This window comes from Myotis nattereri (genome assembly GCF_964212035.1).
Source record: "Myotis nattereri genome assembly, chromosome: 15".
NCBI classification, from domain to species: Eukaryota; Metazoa; Chordata; class Mammalia; order Chiroptera; family Vespertilionidae; genus Myotis; species Myotis nattereri.
Window position 1 is genome coordinate 18,905,720 of NC_138090.1, and position 19,388 is coordinate 18,925,107.

The 19,388-nt window shown below is 38.8% G+C and overlaps 1 protein-coding gene across 2 annotated transcripts in view; it reads right to left on the reverse strand.

Moving 5' to 3' along the window:
• Window positions 1-19,388, reverse strand: part of CFDP1 (craniofacial development protein 1) — a 116,633-nt gene that overhangs the window by 73,829 nt on the left and 23,416 nt on the right. For both annotated transcript variants that reach the window (XM_081108106.1, XM_081108105.1), the window contains exon 5: window positions 16,181-16,300. In XM_081108106.1, coding sequence (XP_080964232.1) covers window positions 16,181-16,300 — 120 coding nt within the window. The remainder of the gene's footprint in view (window positions 1-16,180; window positions 16,301-19,388) is intronic.

Sequence of the window (19,388 nt, forward strand, 5' to 3'; positions counted from 1 at the left end):
GGTTCCAGGCACATATTACAGCTTTTGCTCATTCTGACAGTTAAGTGCACTATGAAATGTACTGCTGTGAAAACAACTCTTCTACAACAAGGAAATAGAATGAGTTATGAAATAAGTTTTGTGGAATGAGTAAGGAACTTCCCTACATGTCTATGCTTGAACTATGGCATGATTAAGCTGAAATACATTGTCATTCCAATCATATAACAGACATTACAGTCTGTTTCCAGGGTCAGTTACTTCCGGAGCACAAGCTATGTAACCAAAAACATTCTGCTTTAAAAAATTAAGAATATATATAACCAAAAGAATAAGAATGAAATCTCCTTAGTCAAAGTTTACCCAAGACTTTTTAAAAATGGTGATCATTAATAAAAGCTATTCATTTACTCATTCATTCAACAAATACCTATAAATTATTTACTATGTACCAGACTGGACATACAAAAGAAAGCCACTGTGTGGCTCAGTGGTTGAGAATCGACCTATGAACCAGGAGATGGATGGTTCAATTCCCAGTCAGGACACATGCCTGGGTTGCAGGCTCGATCCTCCAGAGTGAACATGCAGGAGGCAGCTGATCAATGATATGCTCTCATCATTGATGTTTCTATCTCTTGCTCCCTCTTCTTTCCTCTCTGAAATCAACAAAAGTGTATTTTTAGAAGAGATTTTTTTAAAAAAGAAAGAGCCCTGGCTGGTTTGGCTCAGTGGATAGAGCGTCGACCTGCAGACTGAAAGGTCCCAGGTTCGATTCCGGTCAAGGGCACATGCCCGGGTTGCAGGCTCGATCCCCAGTGGGGGGCGTGCAGGAGGCAGCTGATCCATGATTCTCTCTCATCATTGATGTTTCTCTCTCTCTCCCTTCCTGTCTGAAATCAATAAAAATATATTTAAAAAGAAAGAAAGAAAGAAAGAAAGAAAGAAAGAAAGAAAGAAAGAGAGAAAGAAAGAAAGAAAACTGAAAACCACCATAGTAGAATATGAGCTGATACAGAGTCGGGGGGGGGGGGGGTGGAGGGGGTTGTCAGTGGGGTAAGGGAAGAAGTTTCAATAACTTTCGACATGGGTTTTATTATCCACATAATAACAGAACTGATCTTAAGCTTATAAGAAAGTGGAAATCTAGAACTAAAACCCTAAATAAAGTGGAAACTATGCATCCTCAGGGAAAGGACAGACTAGAAAACATTCACCTAACAGCACAGGAAACAGACAAGAAAGTTTCTCTCGGCTTGGGCTATAGGGAATTGGGGGGGGGGGGGGGGAGGAGTGGCTCCTGACAACTCATAGCCTGGGCCTGCAATCACATGAATTTGTGGCTCATAATTTTTGCAAATATAATACCTGAATATTCCAAGAACTCCAAAGTAAGAAATTAACATAAAAATAATCCCAAGCCAGGACATCTAAAAAGAAAGAAATTTATCTCCACTTTAGAGAAATACAACTTCACCTCAGGGCACCTGAGATCACCCCACAGATAAAACCTTGCTAACAATAAGTACAAAAAATACTAAACAGGAAAGGAAATAATCTACTATGACATCCCACAAGTAAAATAAAAACAGCTTTAGAACCCCAAGAACTTCTGATAAAAAAAAACACCCATCAGACAGCAACTATAAAGAAAGTATACTTAAAATTATTACACATATAAAAGAAAATCTCAGATCCTATAGAAAAAGAACAGGTAGATTTGAAAACTAACCAAATAGAATTTTTAAAACTAAAAAATTTAGTCACTGAAATTAAACTCAACGGACAAGTTGAAATACGTTAAACACAGCTGAAAAACAAGAACTGGAACATAGGGAATAGCCAGAAGACAACTCAGAGAAATAATGAAATGGAAAATACCAGAGAAGTACAGTGATAAGGAGAACAACATGAGATCTGACTACATAACTGAAATTCTAGGAGATAATAGAGTGCAAAGGGGCAACATTCAAAGAGATAACACCTGAGAATCTTCAAGAACTTTCAAAAGCCACAAATGCTTAGATTTAAGGACAAAATCCACATCATGCACATTACTGAAACTACAGAAATCCAAAGTTGAAGAAAAGATCTTAAGAATCTTTACTCTTTGTAGGGCATGAATAAGAAAGAATAAAATAACTATACTTCATGGTCAAATATTTAAAGGGCCATTAGGGGAACAGGAGTACGAAGAAAGAGGACATGTATTAGGGAAGGGTTTGGGAGGGCAGAGGTGGGGCTTGAAAAATGGGCAGGATGGAGAGAAATGAGGGCAACGGAGGAGGGGGTCGAACAGTTTGAACAAAGCTGAAAGAGAGTAAGGGTCGAAGGGAAGGGCTCCTTTCTGGCTGTCAAATAAAGTAACTCAGAAAAAGGTGTGGTTGGCTGGAGCTCAAGTGTGGTGTTCACTAATACCAGGCTAAAGAATTTGAACTTAATATTAGGAAACAAAGATCAAATTTTTGAGCAAGTGGTATGATCTAAATTAAATCTCTACCAAATTATTCTAGCAGTGGCATGTAGAGTGGATATAGAATATTGTAATTTAGGAAATAATTACAATAGTCCAAGCCTTTCAAAAGAAATTACATGAAGTCAGATACTTCAGAAAATCCAGAAATAAAGGCAATGGGAATTAAGATGAACTATAGAGGAAAGAGGGGAAGGAGGAAAACAGGAAGAATATAAATGAATATTTATAGACATTTTGAAGGTGAAATTAAAAGAAGGTAATGGATTGGGCAGTTGGGTAGTGGGGGAGGCAAGAAAGAAAAGGGAAGAATTGAAGATGGCACTGAGGTTGGGGCCTGAGTGAATGAGAGAATAGTGGTGGTTCACACTTTTGCGCAGCAGATTAGGAAACTGGATTGGAAAGCAGCCTTACATTCTAGTCTAGGCTCTCTCTCTCCTGCAAGCTATTTAACTTCATAGACTGTATTTCTTCAGCTTTGTAAAATGGGAGGATTTAGAGATAATGAGTTAAACGTTGGACCAATGTGGTGCTAAGGGAATTCAGAATACATTTCCACAAGCAGGAGCTCAGGAAAAAGGCAGTCCTATAGATGGTTAAAGCTGTTGAAGTAGACGAATGCTATTATTAAATGCATAAGGAGAGGAGGCCTGTGAATCTGGGGAAAACTCTAAACAAATGCAGAAAGATGACAGTAGAAAGCTCAAAGGTGTACCAGTCTTATCAGAAAGAAGTGTCTTTGACCTTGGATTTCTGAGACAGTATATCAAAATTAGATGACACATCATATTAGGAGCAAGGAGTTGTGTTCCATTTTCCATTGCCAACCAATTACCTCAGTGATTGATACAATGTAAGGAAAAATAAAAGCCTTTATCATAAACTTTCCCTTCCATACCTGGGAAATAATGATCCTTTGCTTTCATTATGGTGTTAAACAAAGTCCTAATATCGAAGAAGTTTTTAAAAAATATAACTCCAATTTCATAAAGACAGATACTTCATAATCTAAACCTTCACAGAGCTGAAATTCTGCCTGGCTCATTCTTATACAATAATGTAAATCGCACAGCAGACCCAAGTTTAGCCCAACAGGAAAATTGGCTTCACCACATCAAGACTGAGAAAATAAGGTTCAGATTGGTCCAACGCAAGTTAAATCAGAATGACTTTCTGAAATGATATAAAAAACTTGAATTTAGTTAACCCACACACAGTACAACACAGAAACATAGCTGAGAAGCAGACACAACATTTGTGGTTACTATTTTAAAGGAAACTTTCCCTCAAATCTTTTCTTTGAAGCTAGCTATACTAGACAAAAGACCAAGATCAAGAGTGTTTGGTACATTGTATTCCTTGGATCATTCTAATTCTCACTTCTGGTCCAAATAAGTCATGTGACATTCCCTCTGACTATAGAAAACTCATTTTTGGTTTCTGACTCCTATAGCTCAACATCTCACAGGCAGCTAGGGCTAAGGGATCCCAGTTTCAAGCAGAAGTCAATACAAAGGATGGTTTTTCCCTGCTCATTCTCAAATTAGCAGCCATTGAATTGTAACACATTTCAAAGGAAAGGAAACGTTAATAATCAAAAGGCTGTGACTTTTTTATGGATCATATGCATCCAGAATTACTAGACCTAAAGATGAAGACTTGTTCAGCTTTCCATTTTCTCAACGATATGGAAATATTAGCCTAGTTTAAAAGTTTTAAATTATTTCAGCTTAAATTTATCATAGGTTCCCTTGGGTAACATAAGGCTTTGGCAAGAATCCAAGGCTAAGTAACCGAATACAGTAAATGCTAAACATCAGATCAGCCGGCTCTTCAATCCCTGACCAAAATAATTAGAACACAGCTGCTCAGCCTCTCCCATAAGAAAAATTCCCCAATCCAAATTAAAATATTTACCCAATATGAATCTTTGTATATAATCATAACCTTCCATGAAATGGCAGCAAAATACCTGTATTAGAACCTGATGAGAATATAAGAATCGATTGTCATGCTTTGAACAAATTGTTCTTCACTAATGCTGAAACATTTGGAAATATGTAACTTCCAACATTAAGGACCTAAGAGAGAAGTAGCACAACGTTTTAAAGGATCTATAATATACAGTCCCTAAATTGGCTCACAATTTCCCCCAGTATTTATAAAACTCATATTTTTACATGAATTCTTAAGTGACTGAGAATTAACTCTGATGATTTGATACAATATGATATAGATGACACCCCAAATCTTAATTTATTCTTTTTTTGTAACACTTGACAAAAGCACAAAAATGTAACATTAATTTACTTCTTGAAAAGAAGTATGTTTTTGGTAGAGGTTTTCAAAGGAGGGGAAATTTTAAGCCACAACTCAAACCAGCAGTTTGTGAAGATCTAGTTAACATAATTGTGGAGAAAACCCTGACGACTACTGGTAATGGTGTGCAGAAATGGACCCTTGGTAACAATGGAGAGATTTCAAATTGGTGTTGCCTAATTGGCAACATCTATTAGGATTTACAGTGCACACACATCTGGTGACCCAGCAATCACACTTCTAAGAATCTATCCTCCAGAAGTAACATATACTGTATGTGCAAGGATTATTACAGAATTACTCATAACTGTAAAATCTGGAAAACTAGTATTCATCAATAATGGAATTGTTACTCAAATTATAGATTATTCACACAAGAAAGTACCATTCAGGCATTTAAAAAAAAAATGGAGGTGTTTATACTGAGCCTGGAAAGATGCCCTAGATTGTTAAAAATTCAAATTACAGACTAAAATAGAGTGAGTCCATTTTTGTTTTAATGTATATATAATTACAATATATTAGCAAAGCATATGGAAGAATAAGCACAAAACTAATAAATAGTTTACAACAATTAGCCTCTTAGACTGGGAATGAAGAAAAGGTAGGTAGAAGAAACTTTCACTGCCTGCTTTCTGAAAAAATTTAAGTGGTGGGACTATGCGTCATTTTTACTTTCTTATTTGTAATAAAAAACAACAACAATAAAAGCTTTGCATCTCAAGGAAATAAATGAGAAAAGAAAAATCATCTTCACTTTCTAAACACAATGGTAGAATTTGAAACAAATTCTAATAAAAGAAAAATGTAGAAACTATATAGCACATAGAACTCTAATATCAAGAGACTAACCTAATTAGCCAAAGAAAAATGTGACACACTCTTATACCAAACCTTGGGAACGCTTCAAGTTCCTGGGATCTTGCCAAAGACAACTAACTGTCTTTCCAAGGGGTATTCTGCCCTCTAGTGTACAAAGAGAAGTTAAAATACATGAAGCCGTTAATAAATTAGTGAAATTAAGTGATTTCATTAGTGAAATGAAGTATTTCCACTTCATTCCTAGAACATCACAACTTTCTCCTTCAATGGAAGCTCCCATATCCTTGTTTCTAAATCAATTTCCTATAATCAGACTCAGTAAACTTTGTGACCGTCATAACTTTGGCTACCGATTCTTCCTATTCTTCTTTACATCTCCAAGATCCTCACTTTACTGACTCATAATTCACACCAAGAGAAATTTGGCACAACTAATGATATAGAAATATAGCAAAATAAAGTTTTTAAAGTTTATAACAGATATAGGCACTTGGCTCTTACTAGTAAACTCACATTTCTGAAACTTGGTGGCACTATAGCTCAAGAATAAAGGTAAAGGAAAAAGGCTGCACTATACAATAAAGTCTTTCTCCTCAGAGGATTTTCTAAGAACACCAGAATTAGTTTACCTCTCAGCAACTTTGAAAACCACTAGGGACACTTCCTAGATTCATAGTATTTGATGCAGGTATTTAATCCAAATTGACAGAAATTACCCAAATCTGGTGACCACAAATGAAAAAAAGGTCTTGCTTTGAAAGCTTTTCATTGTTTGGGATCTCACTGAGATGCTCACATTGGCAGGCTCTTCACTGTTTGATCCAAGTGTCAAATACTGCGGGCCCCCCAACAACAAAAAGGATTATCACTAGTCTCTACATAATTATAATTCTTCCAGTTACCCACTTGGCCTGGAACAATCTCTTCAAATCAAGAATGTGAATGAGAATAAGATCACCTTTAATATATTCAAAACATGCCAACTATTCACAGAGAAATCTTTAAAAAAATATTTAACTTTCAAATTCATTTACTCTATACCTGGAATACCTATAGATGTTTATTTAAAAAACAAGTTAAGAATAAATGAAACAAACAAAGCAGAGTTTAGCATCCATTGAAGAACAAAAAGGTAAAAATCTGATAAAGGGTTTTCTTGCCCTGACACAAAGCACATCATTCTGGAGCTGATAAGCAGTACCACCAGCGGTGCCAGAATCAATCATTTCCATTCGCCACACTAGCTCCGAGAAGCATTCTCTTAAAAGCTGTTTCTAGCTAGTGCTATTCTGGAACAAATGGCTGCCAGAAGAAATGCACTTAACACAAGCTGGACAAGGATATCTCCTATCCGACTCCCCTGGCAACACTCTCATATACACTGCTTACCACGGAGGATTCAGACCTCAGTCGGAGCTTATTACCATACAGAAACAGAAACAGCCATTATTCCCCAGCTGACTGATTACATCTTGTCCACAGCTTGTTGACTATCAAAAGATTATGTTTGTACATTTACAAACATAACTGAAACTCAATTTTTAAATCATGCTAGTCTCTTCAATTTCATCAGATAGGAATGAGACTGAAATAGAGGAAACCTGGACTAACCATGGTTAATGGGGGGAAAGCTTACAAAGGAAAAGGGAGGAAACAGTCATCTCATTTCCTTCAAAACCAGCAAGGTACAAAAGAGCTTTCAAAAAGTCCTTTATCAGCCCCGGCCGGTTTGGCTCAGGGGATAGAGCTTCGGCCTGTGGACTGAAGGGTCCCCAGTTCGATTTCGGTCAAGGGCACGTGCCCGGGTTGTGGGCTCAATCCCTAGTGGAGGGCATGCAGGAGGAGCTGATCAGTGATTCTCTCTCATCATTGATGTTTCTATCTCTCTCTCCCTTTCCTTTCTTCTCTAAAATCAATAAAAATATATTTTTAAAAAGTCCTTCATGAATTATAAAGTTGAAAAGAAATGCTTTTAACGTAAAAAGCCAATTAGGAGGATAAGAGAGAGTGCTATAGGGCACAGTAGCTGAGAGCACAGGCTTTGGTCTCAAATAGATCTGGACTGGAATTCTGAAATAAAACACTTAGCACTGTGCCTTAAATTTGGTAAGTTGTCAACAGAAGCTATTTAGTCTTTTTAAAAAAGGTAAAGAAATGTTTAACTTGAAGTCTGAAAAGATAATATGTCAGATATTTAATCTAAACAACAAACTGGATCCAAAAGGAAACTGATCTGATCATTAAAGGGAAACTTGTCATCCCAGAGTGTGAGAAACCCCTGCCTACAGGAGCCAAGCAGGTACATAAATGAGTGAAGCAGCTGAGGAGGGACCAGCAAAGGGCAAACCCCGCTTACTCTGCTCCAGTTCATTGTTGCTGTAAGGAAAGAGGGAGCAGTGGCACAACTTCTCATTTCTGACGAAAAGCTAGTAACCCAGACTTCTATGTCAACTCTCCTGGTTTTTTAAAAAATATATATTTTATTGATTTTTTACAGAGAGGAAGGAAAAGGGATAGAGAGTTAGAAACATCGATGGGAGAGCAACATCAATCAGCTGCCTCCTGCACACCTCTTATTGGGGATGTGCCTGCAACCAAGGTACATGCCCTTGACCGGAATCAAATCTGAGACCTTCCAGTCCTCAGGCCGATGCTCCATCCACTGAGCCAAACCAGTTAGGGCTCTCCTGATTTTTAAATAATGACCAACTAGGGACAGATTGTCTAAGGACTGCCCATTTGTGTCTGTCCTTGAGTGGAGTCTCCAGAAACTGAAGGAAGCTCACTGGTTATATAACTGAGGGGCTCCAGCTCCCTAAAACAATGTGTCTCAAAGGGGACACTGCTGGCATATTGGGAAAGAAAATTTTCTGAACAAACTGTCCTAAGCAATGCAGGATATTTAGTACCACTGGACCCTACCAGTGGTCTCCTCAAGTCATATAACAACCAAAATATCTCACCACACATTTCTGAACACCTCCTATTGGCAGTACCACATCTGCTAAGAATAACAAAGTTAATTTCAAAGTTAGTGGGAAGGGCAAGAACATCTATTTACAAACAGTAATAAAATAAGGACAGGGCCAGCCTGGAGTCAACTAAAACTAAAATCCCAAATTATCATCAAACAGGAAATCTCACTGAATACAAAGCTTACAGCTGGTTGTGGGAACAAATCAAGGCTTAATTCCCTTTCCTTACTTCTAAATTAATTACAACAGAGGAAACTGCCTTATCTTTTCTGTAGCCATTGCTTTTATAGTACTACTAGACATTATAACTTTCCATCACTCTCTTTCGTCCTACAGCAGGAGCTTACTTATGGAACTGCACATGCTTCAAAGAAATCATGGTGCAAGAAATCTAGGCACCCAAGTCACCCACCCCTGGGTAAATAAAACTCCTAGATATTTCTCTTATGGCTCATTCTCCTTTTCAAGACCATATTCAAATTACCATATGACCCAGCAATTCTACACCCAGGTACATACATACACGAGTGAAATGAAAATTCATGTCTATTCAAAAACTTATACATTAGTGTTCATAGAAGCATTATTCGTAATAGCCAAAAGTAGAAACAACCCTATGCCCATTAATTAATATACTATAAGTATATAGTATATATTTTATAGTATATTAATTGATGGGCATACTTTATAGTATATACTTATAGTATATATTTTATAGTATATATATATATCTTTTTGTTGTTGTTGATGTAAATACATTTGCTTTGAATAATTTAGGGGTCTTTTCTTCCTTGTTTGTAAAAACATGTGAAATATATTTGCTTTGAAATGCTCCTCTCAACATGAAAGCAATTCCTTTAAAACTAAAAGAGTCTAAAGACATAAATTAACATAGGTCAGAGGTCTGATTGATCACATAACAAGAGAATCTGATCAAATATTAGAAACAGCCCGGCTGGTGTGGCCAAGTGGTTGAGCATCGACCCATAAACCAAGAGGTCACTGGTTAGATTCCCGATCAAGGTACATACTTAAGTTTCAGACTGGATCCCCAGTAGAGGGTGTGCAGGAAGCAGCCAATCGGTAATGTTTCTCTCTCATCAATGTTTCTATCTCTATCCCTCTTCCTTCCTCTCCCTCTAAATATCAATAAAAACATCTTTTTTTAAAAAAGTAAGAAACATTTGCCCTGGCCAGTATGGCTCAGCGATTAGAGCATCGGCCTGCACACTGAAGGGTCTCGGGTTCGATTCCCAGTCAAGGGCACGTACCTGAGTTGCAGGTTCGATCCCTGGTACCGGTCAGGGCTCATGCAGAAGGCAACTAATTGATGTGTCTCTTTCACATTCATGTTTCTCTCTCTCTTTTCCCCTTCCTCACACTCTCTAAAAAGCAATGGAAAAAATATCCTGGGGTGAAGATTAAAAAAAAAAGAAGAAACATTTCTACCTAACACAGTGGCAATATCAGACTTTTGTTACTTTAAATGTCCAATGCTCTCTATCAAAAGACTATATATACTGAAAATTTTTAAAATGTTAAAAAGCCAACAAAGTTATATTAACTTACGTTCAGGGAGTTTGGGAGAGAGCAGATTAACTGTTCGTACAGAAATACTCTGTTGCACAAATTAAAGATTCCTGGGAACTGGATTGGTCAACAGCCTGAATACTGACCAACCTCAGAAAGTCAGGCATTTTTCCTGTCTTCCCAAGTTCTGGGTCTTCTATCTTTACTATGACTGTAAAGAATCCTCTCTCTCCTATCTTTAGGGCAAATAATGCTAAACTGACACCACCCATAAGATTGTTTAAGACATCAAGAAAGCTTTTTTTTTTTTAGGTCATTCCCAATCTACGGGAGTGGGCAAAGGTAGGTTTACAGTTGTGAGAATTCAAAAGTTTACTCTTGCATTATTATTTATATATTATTTTATTATTTGTATTATTTGTCATTGCCTTATTATTTCATGTCCTTACTTATGATTGTTTATTGATTTTTAGAAAGAGAGGAAAGGAGGAGGGAGAGAGAGGGAGAGAGAGAGAGAAACATCAGTGTGAGAGCTAAACATCGATCAGCTGCCTTCTGCATGCCCCTTACCAGGGATGGAGCCTGTGCCCTGTCAGGGAATCTAACCAGCAACATTTTGGTGCACAGGAAGACACCCAACCAGGCTTATGATTTATCTTTTAGGTAATGATGACTGGTAACTCAAACTACTTTTGTCTACCCCTGTATAAGGAGGCAACTAAATAATAAGCCCTTAATTAGACAAGTTAATGCCTACTGTCGGAGTACAAACTTTATAATAGCCCAGTGCTAGAATAAGGTTAAGTAATGAATGTGGGGTTGAAGGCTAACCAGCCAGATATGCACAAATGCTGGGAGAAGCTGGACGTAAGTGGCCAACAGTATTGGTAATGATGATGGGGGTGGGGGTGGGATAGAGGGAGGCATGCTCACGAGCTTAAAGTAACAAAACTACAGGAATTTAGACACTGAGCATTGTGCTTTCTACTACCAAATGTAGAGAGTGCTTTTTTTTTTGTCTCTAATTCCTGCCTCTAATTAAAATTGGGTATTTGGTTTACTCCATTCCCAAAGCATAAACTTCGGCTTTTTATAGCCTAAGCAGTGTGCTATTTTAAACATGTGGAGGAAATGCATTTTCAGTTACAAACATTTGCTGCTGTAAATTTGTTCCTATTTGCTAGCAAAGGATGTGGGACAGGATGTTTTACTCTGCTGCTCTGGTTTTCCTGTATTGCTTAAATCTGTTTAGAGAAAAGAAAAATAAATAAATAAAGTGTTTCTGCTGGACAATTTCTATAAACTGAAGCAACTCCAAAAATTAAAATAAAAAGTCTGTGGAAAAAATATTAGAATAATTTTCTTTTAATACATTAGTTTATTCCTATAGATTTTTCTCCCTAAAAAGATTTTCCATAACATGTATGTGCAGCCTGCAGAAGACACTAATGTTGGCACTAATAAAATGTGCCCACTTAGACACCCCAGGTCAGCTGGATTCTTCCTGACCCTGTCTTTTCCCAAGCACAATTACAACTGTAGAAGCTTTTTGAAATGTAAGAAAAACAATCAGGCCAACCTTGAGGGTCATCTTCTAGATTTATTCAGAAATTCAAAGTATACTGCATCATAATTCAATGAGTCCCCATTTTCATATATTACTCTGAGGGCTTTTTTACTCAGGCAGACATATCCTTGTATCTGTTATGTTTCATTATTATTTTAAAAAAACTGATTTTGATCAAATTTCACTTTACCCCTTTATAAGGGAGTCAGTAAGTAGTTCATTAATCTATTGAAAGATATTTTATCAGTTGATTCCCTTTAAGCCAGTGGTCTCAACCTCCCTAATGCCGTGACCCTTTAACACAGTTCCTCAGGTTGCGGTAACCCCCAATTTCATTGTTACAAATTGAACATAAAGCATAGTGATTAATCACACAAAAAAATATGTAACTATATATGTGTTTTCCGATGGTCTTAGGCGACCCCTGTGAAAGGGTCGGTCTACCCCCAAAGGAGTCACGACCACAAGTTGAGAACCACTGCCTTAAGCCCTCCTCCAGGCTGCTCTCTGCCCCAGATGCTGTCCTGGACGGGCAAAAGACTTTCTTCTGGATCAAAGCTTAGTCAAGCTTCTGTGAGCCCTCTTCTCTACTAGGCTTCAGTCTTGGGCCCTGTCCTTGCTGGGCTTTCATAGCCCAGTTTTAGCAAAAATCCTGCAAAGTCAATTTGAAGAGAATCCCCCATTCTTAATATCTGATCACTCTCATTATCTGATCGAATTCCTCATTTCCCATCTTTGATATATATTTCCTAGCCTGCCTTCAGCAAGAATCCCCCCACCCCTGATGTCTCCTCTTAGTCATATTCTACCCACTGATCCCGCCCCCTCTCATTCTGCTCCTTGGCTATGAATCCTCAGCTGTCTTTATTGTTTTTCAAAGTTGAGCCTTCTCTCTCTCCCATATTGTGGTAGTCTTAATATCCACTGCAATAATCCTGAGTAAGTCTTCCTTACCATTTAAAAAAGTGTCAGAATAGCCCTGATCGGTTTGGCTCAGTGGATAGAGCATCGGCCTGGGGACTGAATGGTCCCGGGTTCGATTCTGGTCAAGGGCATGTACCTTGGTTGCAGGCACATCCCCAGTAGGGGGTGTGCAGGATGCAGCTAATCGGTGTTTCTCTCTCCTCGATGTTTCTGACTCTCTGTCCCTCACCCTTCCTCTCTGTAAAAAATCAATAAAATATATTTTAAAAATAAATAAATAAATAAATAAATAAAAATAAAAAAGTGTCAGAATAACCTTTTCTTTCACAAGACTCAGTGGTCACTGGAGCATCCTGGCAAGAGATGGAAGAAGGGAGATCTGGGTATTTATTCTCCCAGAAGCCCCTAAGAGGGCCCATCACTCAAGTGAAGGCCTCAGTTCCTGTCAGGAGGCCCTCTCTGTCTGTCATAACCTGCTCCCCCTCCTATCCCTTCAGGTCTAGGGGTGGTAATGGAGCCTCATTATTACCAGCCCTGCGGACACCGCACTATTCCTATCCCTGTGGTTTTTCAGCACTTTGTGAGTTATTAAACTCTCCTCAAAGTATCCTAATATGAGGATACCATCTGTTTCCTGCTGGGTCTCCCTAATACAGATCTCATCTCTGCATATCCCCCCCTGCCCCCGCCCGCCCCCACCCCACCCCCAACCCCCGCAGCAGATTTCTTATCCTAGAAAGGATATTATCCCCAGAAAGAAAGGCATGGTTACAGGATGCAGTGATCTTTCCATGTGAGTGACTTAGTGACAAATAAGTTGACCTTGTTAAGCTGCCACTTCTCCCTTCTCTAGTTAGCTTCATAATCATAGCAACAGGGGATTTTCTGAAACATACTGATCCTCTAAGTATCAATAAGAATTATATTAAGAAATGCCCTGCCCTAGCCGGTTTGGCTCAGCGGATAGAGCGTCAGCCTATGGACTGAAGGGTCCCAGGTTTGATTCCGGTCAAGGGCACATGCCCAGGTTTGTGGGCTCAATCCCCAGTGTAGGGCATGCAGGAGGCAGCTGATCAATGATTCTCTTTCATCATTGGTGTTTCTCTCTCTCCCTCTCCCTTTCTCTCTGAAATCGATAAAAATATATTTAAAAAAAGAAAGAAAAAAAAAAGAAATGCCCAAGGAGGGCTCCCCTCCTGGGAGCTCGCCTGTGCCTTTCCCTTCCCCCTCCCCCTCTCTCCCCACCCCTACACCCCAGGCACTTTACCATTAGCTTTCCCACTCCCAAGTTCCAAGGGCCCTTCCTTTACCTCTAGAACTTGTTTGCTAAGCCCATTTCTTCTAGGAATTACTTTTTCTACCTCTATAATTTACCAAATAAATGTTCTCTTTTTTTTTTTGCCCCCCTCCCCCAAATAAATGTTCTCTTACAAAAAACAAAAAAAAAATACCCAAGGGGGCTAGAAGTGAAAATTGTGCTAGCTGAAACTATGCTAGAAACCTAAGCTAGAAGAACCTTTGCCTTTATATATATTTGGTACTTAACCCAGAGGTAACATTCATAGTAACACTTTTAATAAATGCAAGAGACATTACTTAATAAATATCAGTAACCCAAGTAGAAGCCTGCGGAGGCTAACTCCATATACAGTCTAAAGCAGGATTTTTTCAAATTCAGGTTGTAGTTGATTGTAAAATCAATTGAGTTATAACATTTTTAAAAATAACACATTCTTGACATAATAACGTAAGGCAGAAAATCAGAGTTCATCATATATAGTAAAGGGAAATACTATTTCACTTTTTTACATACCTATATTTATGGGTGTACTAGGGCATACTGTAAAATGTATTCCTTACTTTGAGTGGCAGTCAATAAAGTCTGAAAGCTACTGGTCTGAAGAGAATTCCTTTCAAACAATATAATGATTATAAGACTAAAAACATGTTGCTTAGCCTACAACCTAACCTTTTGAAAATCTCAACCCTCACTAAAAATAGTTTATTTTGTGACAAACACATCAATAACTGAAATAAAAATGTTATGAAACAATATTTACTCTTAATATGTGATGTCCTCTAATATTTTTTATTCCATTTTATTTCTTTTAAACGATGATTGCAAACCACAGCTTAAAAAGTTCAGGGCCAGGCCTGGAGAACTCTGTTCACATATCATGGTCCTTCCAGAGCTGCCTTGGTCGGTGTTTGTATCACTCCCACTGTGGTAGCAAGCACTCCCTCCTTTTGCTTCCTAGGTTTCTGTGTAACTACTACATGACCTCTGCAACCCAGTCTGTCCAGCGAGCAAACTGTTCACTTGTAGTCAGAAGCAGATACAGAGCATGGTGCAGATGTGGACAGAGCCCCAGCCACACGTCCTCGCACTTACCACCACGGCATACTGTGAGAGCAGCACCTTACTACAGCCCCTGCAGCCCCCAGCCTGAGGACTGATGGGAGTTGGAGGATAAATATCCCAGCCTTTTCGCCCTGGCCATGTTCTTCACAATCTCCCTGAGTTCCTCAGCAGGACTGAATACCAGCCACCACCAGCAGCAACCTGCTGCGTAATGCACCCTGCGCTGGCTTCCTTCCCACCCCTTCTCACCTCCCTACTGGGGCTTCTTGGAATCACCTCTCACATTAAAGGCTTGCACTCAAACCTCTATGTCAGGGTTTGCTTCTGGGTAAATGTAACCCTAGTGAGCACACCCGTCTAACATAGCGTTGTTTGGAGCCAGGGCTGCAGAGATGAGAAAGGCCTGTCCTAGAAAAGCTCATAATCTGATAGAAAAACCAATTATTTTTTTAATGTAAAAAAACAACAACTTTGCTATTCATAGCAATGACATAAGTATGTCTGGGGAGGGAAGAAGCGGCAAACTCTGACAGAAGGGTCAGAAAAGCCCCTATTGGTGACTTTTCTACCCCAAACATCTCAAGGACACAGAGTTCCCCCACAGGAGTCAGCAGGTGGTCAGTGCTACCTATACGGGGTGGTCCATGTTCACTTCTCTGTAGGCTAGTGCCCTGGTTTCTCATATTACTGTGAGGCTTTACTTCTTACATCTAGGTTAAGAAGAAAGAGGTTTTTATTTTCTCCAAAGAGAAAGGTTTCTATTCTAGTCTTCAGCTAAAAATAACTCAAATAATATAGATTATATGAAGGAAGAAAATCTATTAAGTTCCTGAAAATGTGTTAATAGAATTATCTGTAAACCAGCTTTCATCTTTTTATGTTCCTTTGAGGTCCTTAGAGGATTGGAGTACACGACCCAAATCTTCATTAGATGTTCTGAAGAACTGCTGATATTTTTATTTGTAAGTTATTTTTTTTTATGTAAAGTTTACTACATGTTCAGCCCTGTGATCAACACTGTAAACCAGGACTTTTTTCAGACTGGTATCCAAGAGAGACCTTTGGCTAATTTTCCTTTGCATCTTCCATTTAGCAAATATTTCAGCAAAGGCAGAGCAGCAACATAATTCCTTCCCTTTCAGGAAAGGAGTCATGACAGCGGGTCCTTAAACCGAAAACAGCTTCTCCAATGTACCAGGTACACCTGGGCCTGGGACTAGAATACTCACCCTGACCCGGCAGGGAGTGACGCTAGAGTAGAAGGGATATTAGTCTGTGGTTTCTCTTTCTCATTTTGCTTGAGGAAGGATTTGGCCTCTTTAGATGTAGCATCCACCTCCTTAGTCACCCTGTGCCAAGGAAGGAAACATTAAGTTTACAAAAGAATTAAAAAGACAGAAACAAATCTAAATAAAGGGAATAAATGACAAGGAAAAACATCCACTGGGCTTTCAATAAGTTCTGGCTGCTAAGCTTTATGGTTCAAGTTTACTACAACGGATTTAACATTTAACATTCATTTAACATTTTCCCATGCTAAATGAAACAGCAATGCATATAAACTTGAGCTCTCTAAAATCCCCTCCATTACTCTGTCAGCATGAAACACTCCAGTAGTCACTACTGAATCACAGTCCTTGTGGGTTATTGATGTGAAGGCTGAAAAAGGCTCTCCTACTGCACCTCACTTGTAGATTAGGACCCACATTAAAAGGCCTGTAAAGCCCTAGTAGGTTTGGCTCAGTGGATAGAGCGTTGGCTTGCAGACTGAAGGGTCCCGGATTCGATTCCGGTCAAGGGAACATGCCTGGGTTGTGGGCTTGATCCCCAGTAGGGGGTGTGCGGGAGGCAGCTGATCAATGATTCTCTCTTATCATTGATGTTTCTCTCTCTCTCTCCCTTTCCCTTCTTCTCATGAAATCAATTAAAAAATATGTATTTTTAAAGGCCTAGTAAAAATTAAAATGGGAAATGAAATATTTAGGAGAAAAATACTGGTTTTATTTCAAAGAGAAAAGCAACAGTATAAAATTTGAAAATACTCTGCAGAAGGTCCTATTCTACACCCAGAACCCAAAGATGAAACAAGATCCCTTAAAGCTGGCTAATTTGGCACTAATTTGGGAATGGAAGAAAATTATAGTTCAGAATCCTACCCAATTTTAAATCTGCAAAAATTGCCCTCAATAAAGCTGATGATCAAATAAGGAGCAAAGAAGGATATTCATGGTGCCTGAAATTTCAGATAAAGAGAAATGCCTAATGCTTGCCTAGGCTTGCCAATTCAAAAACATCTGAGGAATTTTGTTTAAATTCCAATCCATTTGTAGGAGGGTGGAAAATTATAGTCATTGTGTTATGGGTGTTCAACCAGGTCATCCAGAATAAGACTGGCCAAGAATAATGACAGGCGAATCCTATAAATTCCATCTTTGCAGGAATGTAAGTCTCTATCTCTTCTCTCCTTCCTTGTAGGCTACTTAGGAGCAGAACCAAATTTTCTTATCAAGAGCCATCTCACTCCTGCACTCAGTGCTGTGTCACCCACAAAAGTGACACAGAATATATAATTTTGAGAGTTTTATATTAAGAATCTTCACTGGGGGGAAAGAAAAAAGAATCTTCACTGGGAAAGATTGAGGAGTTACTCTTGAAGAGTGACTTAAAAAACAAAACAAAAAACTCAATCCCCTACTCAAGTTCTTGTGATGGCTCAGTATTACTCGAGAATCAAACATAAGCTGCTGAACCTTGCCTTCAAAGTCCTCTAAAATCTGGACCTACTTTCTATGAGGTGTCTTCTCAGCTCTCCCAAACGAACCTCTCAGCAGTAAGAGTCGAGAGTCAAAACTAAGAGAGAGAATGTATATGATAGATTAAACCATCATTGAGCAAATATTCACTCCTTCGCCCTTAACCTACTTCCCCACCCCACTGATGTTAACCTTGGACACATGACTTGTTTCAGTGATCAGTCAGATGCTAACTGATTTGACAGCAACAGAAGCTTTAAATGTTTCTGTTGTTTCATGTGCCCCTTGACAATCTCTAGCCATAAAAAGAATATGCCTCAAGCAGCTGCTGGTCCAAGGTGGGTGAAAGACACATGCTGCAGATCTGAGCCAATCAGTAGCTTGGAGCCAAGCCTAGATCACCTGAGCCCCAGTCAGCCAGAAACACACTAGCAACAAAAAAATGCTTATTGGTGTATATCACTGAGTCTTGGGATGGCTTGTTATACAGTAGTTCCGCAGCAACAGCTAACACATTTACATCTTATGAGTGAGAAAAATTAAATCTTCAGGGATTCAGTTACTTTTTTCAAGACTAGTCAGAGATTAAGTAGCAATGCTAGAGAGAACCCTGTAGATGTGGAACCTATAAAAAAATGACATGGCCTCTGCTCTTAAGGGTCTCACAGTCTATCAGGGCAGCCAACCATGAAAACAAGTATGACAATAAATGATCTAGAGTTAAGTGCCATTAAAGGGAGCATGGAAAAAGTATAACCGTGAGAGTATCTCTGTTAATTTCTAGTGTCAAAGTCCTATTCATACTGACTAGGAAACAGGTTCTATAAACTGGTGTATTTCTTTCAGGGTCTTTGCTAATTGACATAAAGTAGTATTAGCATAGTGATTCTCAACCTTCTGGCCCTTTAAATACAGTTCCTCATGTTGTGACCCAACCATAAAATTATTTTCGTTGCTACTTCATAACTGTAATGTTGCTACTGTTATGAATCGTAATGTAAATATCTGATATGCAGGATGGTCTTAGGCGACCCCTGTGAAAGGGTCGTTCAACCGCCAAAGGGGTCACGACCCACAGGTTCAGAACCGCTGAATTAGCAGATTACTCTTCATTGACAGTACACCTAAAAGAACTCCTTTTAACAAGCAATAAGAAGAGATCCAGCCGAAACCGGTTTGGCTCAGTGGATAGAGCGTCGGCCTGCGGACTGAAGGGTCCCGGGTTCGATTCCGGTCAAGGGCATGTACCTGGGTTGCGGGCACATCCCCAGTAGGAGATGTGCAGGAGGCAGCTGATCGATGTTCCTCTCTCATCGATGTTTCTAACTCTCTATCTCTCTCCCTTCCTCTCTGTAAAAAATCAATTAAAAAAAAAATATATATATATATATAAAAAAAAAAAAAAGAAGAGATCCAGCTATCAAATATCTTCAAGTAGGAGTGGTTTAAATTATAGACCACTTCTAATATATAAGAGGGAATCCTGACAGGAAAATGCCCACTATTAGCAGTAGTTAATTCAAGTGTTATCAGCAGAAATTACATTTCAAGTTCTTTTCACTTACTCAGAACTTCCTGAAAAGTATTTATTTAGGCACAAACTTTCCATGACTAGCCTTTTCCAAAAGGTGAATCATTTAGGAAAGTCTGAGCTAACTGGCTCAGATGGTATGTGATAGGAAAG